The 6,000-nt window shown below is 53.6% G+C and overlaps 1 protein-coding gene across 5 annotated transcripts in view; it reads right to left on the bottom strand.

The window, feature by feature from the left end:
* Positions 1–6,000, bottom strand: part of chd6 (chromodomain helicase DNA binding protein 6) — an 80,584-nt gene that overhangs the window by 833 nt on the left and 73,751 nt on the right. For 3 of the 5 annotated variants that reach the window (XM_069715317.1, XM_069715319.1, XM_069715318.1), the window contains exons 40-45: positions 5,392–5,778; positions 3,642–4,268; positions 3,126–3,368; positions 2,868–3,008; positions 2,301–2,405; positions 1–2,101 (exon numbers count right to left, since the gene is read on the bottom strand). The exon at positions 1–2,101 is cut by the window's left edge and continues 833 nt beyond it. In XM_069715317.1, coding sequence (XP_069571418.1) covers positions 839–2,101; positions 2,301–2,405; positions 2,868–3,008; positions 3,126–3,368; positions 3,642–4,268; positions 5,392–5,778 — 2,766 coding nt within the window. In that variant the 3' untranslated portion in view covers positions 1–838. The remainder of the gene's footprint in view (positions 2,102–2,300; positions 2,406–2,867; positions 3,009–3,125; positions 3,369–3,641; positions 4,269–5,391; positions 5,779–6,000) is intronic. The other 2 variants (XM_069715320.1, XM_069715321.1) reach the window with 2 other exon arrangements.

Raw genomic sequence — 6,000 nt, 5'->3', positions numbered from 1 at the left:
GTTGATGTTCATCAGTGTTTTCTAAGAAGAGGTGTCACACGTGTGGTGAACGCTGGTTCTGCCTCCCAAATGAATTAAAAATCGCATGTTTTAGTGGCGTGTGAGTTGTTTTTTCCCGGAAATTCCCCCAAAATGTGAAACGAAAAAAGAAACCGTCCCAGTCGTCCTCGGTAAAAAAAACAAAATACTTTTTCTTTTTTTTTTTTTTTCAAATCCCTTTGAGCTTTAAAAACTAGATGGATGTTAACTGTCGAAGCCGCTCCTCGGTTCGCACGTATTGCCCTGTGGTGTGTGCGAGCGTGTGTGTGTGTGTGTTTGTGTGTGTGTGTGTGTGTGTGTGTGTGTGTGTGTGTGTGTGTGTGTGTGTGTGTGTGTGTGTGTGTGTGTGTGTGTGTGTGTGTGTGTGTGTGTGTTTCCTGTTGACGGAGTGTCAGTCTCGATGCAGGAAATGAAAGGGGAGGAAGAATACAGAGGAGATCGTTTCTTAAACTAGTTTTTTTGTTTTTTTTGTTTGTTGTTTTTTTTTGTTTGTTTTTGTTTTGTATACAACGATGGGCGTGGAGACGGTGGGTGGGGTCTCGGCATATAAACGTGACCGAGTCGAATATAATCGTCATCGTGAAGTCATCGTCATAATAAAAGTCTTTACATGGACATTGACTGACAAGACACGGCACAAACTTTACACGGTTGCTCAGTCGAGAAAAAAAAAAAAAAAAAAAAAAAAAAAGGAGAGCGACGGGGAGGAGACGGGAGGAGACGGAGAAGAGACGGGAGGAGAGCGCCGGCAGGACGTCGTTTTTTTTTTTTTTTTTTTTTCTTCTTTTTTGTCGTCTCTTTAGGCCTCGGCGGCGTCCCCGTCCTCTACGCTTCCTCTCGTCGCCTCAGCGTCCGGCCTCTCAGCCTCCTCTTTCGCCTCCTCTCCCGTCTCCTCCGCCGCCACCGCCGCCGCTCCCTCGCTGTGGTTATTGGAGTCCGGTTCCTCCGACGGCCCGTCCTCCGCGTTGCCCCGCTCAGTCTGGAGCTCTTGGGTCGGAGGCGGGCCCGGGCCCGGCGCTGAGGTAGAGGGGACGGAGCAGGAGGACAAGGAGGAGGACGAGGAGGCGGCGGCCGAGCGGGCGCTTCCGGCCTTCACTGTACTTTCTCTCTCCTCCGCGTCTCCCGTCGCCGCCTTCTCCCGCTCCCTCTCCTCCTCCCCCCGCTCCCCGTCCTCCCGCCCTCTCTTCCTCCTCCTCTTGGGGCTGCCCGGGGAGCCGTCCACGGCGCCGGGAGGCATGGCCGGCAGCGCCATGATGCCGCCGTGGGGCAGGAACATGTGCGGGTACAGCAGACTGTGGGACATGCCCGGGATCAGGAAGGGGTTGAAGGTGAGGTGGCTGCCGGTGCCGGCCCCGAGGTGGGCGGCGCTGAGGTGGGCCCGGCTGGTGGAGGTGATGATGGCCGCCGCCGTCGCCGCCACCTCGGCGCCGGCCGCTCGCTTGTTGCCGTCCGCGGCTCCCTTCTCCTCCCGACTCTTCTCCTTGTCGCCGCCGGTCGACGACGAGGCGGCGCCCTCTCTCTCGGCGGGCGTCGTAGAGGAGGGGCTGTCGGACGGCGCCGTCGTCGTGGTGACCTTGGCGGCGCAGTGCGACGACGAGGAGGAGGAGGAGCTGGGGTGAGGCGGCGGCGTGTGCGCCATCATGGTGCCGACGCTGAACAAGGCGTGCTGCGGGATGGCGGCGCCGTGCGGGTGCGGGATGCCGTGCAGCATCATCGGCAACATGCTCAGCCCGTTCTTGGCGTCTTCCGCCGACGCGCCGGCCGCTCCCGCCGAAACGGCGGCGGAGAAGCCGTGCGGGAATCCGGCCGCCATGATCCCGGAGATGGGAATGCCGGGAATGCCGCCGCGGAGGTTCTGCATCGCCACCATGGAGTCCATGCTGCCGATCAAACCGCCGTTCATGAAGAGCGGCGGGCCGAGGCCGGACGAGGAGGCGTCGGAGACGGACAGGAGGGGTTTGGGCATCTCGCTGCGGGGACGACGTCCTCGGCGCCGGGAGCCCGGGTCTCTGTTCACCGGTTCTGTCAGGATCCGGGAGAACTTCCCCTCGGGGAGGAAACCCTGCGAGAGAGAGGACGGGGGAAACGGTTAAAAGCTTCAGTGACTGAAAGCGATGAATTATAGCAAGAAATCGACACGATAAAAGTTTGAGAACACGTTAAATAAAAACTGAAAAAAATCTCCCGTAAATCTCGCGATCGCGATAATTAACGCAAATTCAAGCAAACAGGAGTTCAGTGTTACGTCGCGTCGTACTCACAGAGTGTCGGACCACGTCGGCCCAGTCCGGAGCTACGTAGTACTCCGAGTTGGCATCCAGCCACCTGGACAGCTCCTTGATGGCCGGAGCCATAGCGCCACCAAGCTGAGAGGGAAGAAACGCCGGGACAAAAAAAATTATAATAATGATATCAATCTAATATTTAAGATTTTTTTTCTGGCTTTATAGTCAGAAGCAGATTTGGCACCACAGAACCACCAGACCAGTGCCGACTATTCGAAAGTCGCAATTTGATTATTCGCCGCGTGTTTATCTTCCCTTTATGTTGTTTAACGGCGGCCGGCAAACAGCGTTTAGGCGCATCACCGCCACCTGGTGGCGGGAGTGACGCATTACAAGCAGGCGCATATACACGAATCGATTATTCTATGTCGTAACCACTATTTGAATATGCAAAAATTACGGTGTCCCATCCCGACACCAGACCCGTCACAAAGTTAGACTCGCTACTTCCCCGTGACTGAACTTTTACCGGTAAAGGTTTAAAAATACAAATAAATAAATAAATGCCGTTTATGTGCTTGTGTGTGTACGTGAGTCCACTACCCTGCGCCCGGTGCCTCGGTGCACCACGGGGACCCTCTCCTCGCCCGTCAGAGAGTTAATGTCCAGCTTGGTGGGGTCTTTGCAGCGATGCCTCCTCTGTTTGGGACGCTCCACGAAACCGTGCAGCAGACCGGCTCCGGACTGGTGGGGAAAAAAAAAGAAGAAAAAATAAAATCAAGGAGGTGAAATCACAAAGGTGAGGAAAAAAACAAACAAACACCACCTTAAAAGATTTACACCCGAAAACGTCGGACTTACGTGGGCGAAGGTGGGCAGGTCCATGCTGTAGCCCGGGTTCTGTCGCAGCCACTCGATCAGACCTTTGCTCGCCGCCTCCCTGTCGATGGCCACGATCTCCGGCTGCGGCGGCGTCTGGGTGGGCGTGGGAGTGGAGGAGGAGGAGGAGGGCGTGGGGGGCCCCGCCGGTCGCTCCGAGGGGGAGGGGGACGGCGAGGAGGTGGAGGAGGAGACGGAGGAGTGGCTGATCACCTCCACCCGGCCCTGCACACGGAGAGAGAGAGAGACACACACACACACACACACACACACACACACACACACACACACACACACACACACACACACACACACACACACACACACAGAAGCTTTGAAATGCTGAGCGGGTGAAAAACAGATTTCCCTCATTTTTTTCTATTTGACTTTAAATTCGTCCCCCAAAAGTGTCCCCCAGTGAGGTTTCGTCTCTCTTTCACGCATTAGGCAGGAAAAAGCCCCCATCCCCTCCCTCCATCCCCCCCTCCCTCCACCCACCTGTGTGTCGGGGAGGTGCAGTCCTCGGCTCTTGGTGAACTCAGAGTACAGAGCTTCCACATTTCTCCTCCTCCCTCTCCTCCTCCTCAATGAATCATCTCCCCTCAGGCTCCCGTTAACTATCTGCCCCGTTACGGGATGGATGAGGCCGGCCTGCAGTATCCCGGCCATGTCGATTCCCACCGAGCCGGGGGGGAGCGGCGCCGTGATGGGGGGCGGCGGCAGCTTGTGACCGCCGCCGCCACCGCCGCCTACGGCTTCATTTGTCCCGATGCCACTAGTAGTGCTTATTTCTCCCGAAGACTTGGTCAGATCGATGGCCGCCTCTTGCCAGCCGTTAATCAACAGGGCTGCCGGGCGGTGGGAGGGCGGGGCCACCACCGGCACCGTCTCCCCGCTGGAGGTGGCCGGGGTGGCGGCGGCGGCGGCGTGGCACGACGACGCAGGCTTCCCGGCTAAAACCTTGGCGGCCGCCGCGGCGGCAGCGGCTTCGTAGTCGAACGACCTCCGACCCCCCGCTCGTTTGAGCTCGGGGAGGAAGGGAGGAGCCACGAGCCTCTCCTGTAAGAGAGGCAAGGAGGTGAGGCGCCATGCTCCGCGCCCGCATGCGCCGCCCCGCGGCATGTACTGTCAAGGTGGACGGGGTGGGTGAGGGGCAGACAAGGATGGGAGAGAGACGATGGCTTTGTTAAACACACATATGGACTGAGACACAAACACAGTGGACGCTGTCAGCCGGGTCAACTCAACACACATTTAAACAATTTTTTTTATTTCGATCTTATGAGAGCGACGCGTCATCTTTTGGAAGCTGCTTTTCGAGCACCCGATGAATAACATCGAGCTTCCTCGGCTTGTTTATCCGCAAACGTATGAGTCAAATAAAACAGCTAATAATCCGTCTGCCTCCTGGTTTAAGGTGCGCAGCATTTTGGAAACCATCTTTTGGGGTTTTAAAGAACACCGTATTGTTAATTAGTCAGACGGAAATAATTGGGTATTAATAATAAATTGACATCCTGCCGAATGTCTAATATACACATACGATATGTTATATTAAAAAAAATTGACATTACACGGAAAGGAAGCTTGACAAATAAGCAATGATGTGACTTCGAGGTGTCCGATACTACACCTGAAATAACCTGCTTTACATTTGGACATTTTACTACGTGCTGCGTATGTGCGACTAAAGGAAGACATCTGCTTCGGCTTATTTAAAGACCTCCTCCGGTGAGGATCAAGTTTTAAACCTGGAGCCTGTTTACATATTCACAGATCTGCACTGCTGACTCAAATCGAAGGTGTTAAAAGTTAAATTTAAGCCACTTTAAGGGGATTAAGGGAGGGTTTTTTTTTTTCTCGATTTGTAATTTTGATAACCGGAAGGGAGTTTTAAGGGTGTTAAGATTTTTTGGTGTTAAACTATACAATGAACAAGGTCCTTACATAACATATACGTTTAAAAATGTCTTCATATTTTGTACTTTAATTTATCAGCATAATTGAAAGTAAAATAATAATCCGTAGAAGAATAATCGGTAAATTAATTAAATTACATTAAATTAATGGGCGCACTAAGTGTTGATGCATTTTGCCAAAAATGATTAGCATTATATGCAAAACTGGACACCACTTGTATGGACCATGGTATGAGAGAGAGATAAATGTAGACAGATGATAGATACACTGATATGTACAACAAGGGGATTCATCCATTCATTCATCACGGTCCCAGCGAGTTTCTCACCTTCGGTAGTCTTGTGAGCGGGGGAGGGATGGAAAACCCAAGTCCGGGATTCACCTGCTGAACTCGGGCCTGGCCCGGGATGGAGCTGGACGCTGTGGTCGTGAGGAAACCCGCCCGCTGCTGCTGCTGCTGCTGCTGTTGTTGCTGCTGCTGCTGTTGTTGCTGCTGCTGCTGTTGTTGCTGCTGCTGCTGTTGCTGTTGCTGCTGTTGCTGTTGCTGCTGTTGCTGTTGCTGCTGCTGCTGCTGGTGGTGCTGGGCTAAGCTGTTGGCCAGGCAGGAGTTGGCGGTCAGGGAGCCCGGCGAGTCGTACTGCTCGCTCGACGAAGGCCATTTCCCCTTCAGGATGGCGTGGCAGATGCTGTCCAGGCGGTTGATGATCACTCTGTCCTGCAGGGGGCAGCAAAGACGTCAACAAAATTGAAGTAAGACACACGAAGGAAGATCAGATGAGCGGACTTAACTTTGATGGAAAACGGTTCGACATTGATGACAAGAATTACACCGAAGGTGCCACAAAAATACAGCGACATCTAAAACAGTGGTGACAGTGTTGGAGGGAAACCTTGAAACGGGGTATTTTTGGGCTTAAAATCTGTAAAAACTAAAAGC

This window comes from Brachyistius frenatus, unplaced genomic scaffold (assembly GCF_029030835.1).
Source record: "Brachyistius frenatus isolate BFR_SWC_R1_liver_20210118 unplaced genomic scaffold, ASM2903083v1 Contig_141, whole genome shotgun sequence".
In the NCBI taxonomy this organism is placed as follows: Eukaryota; Metazoa; Chordata; class Actinopteri; family Embiotocidae; genus Brachyistius; species Brachyistius frenatus.
The sequence above is the reverse complement of the archived record's forward strand: the minus strand, read 5'-3'. Positions and strand labels throughout refer to the sequence as shown.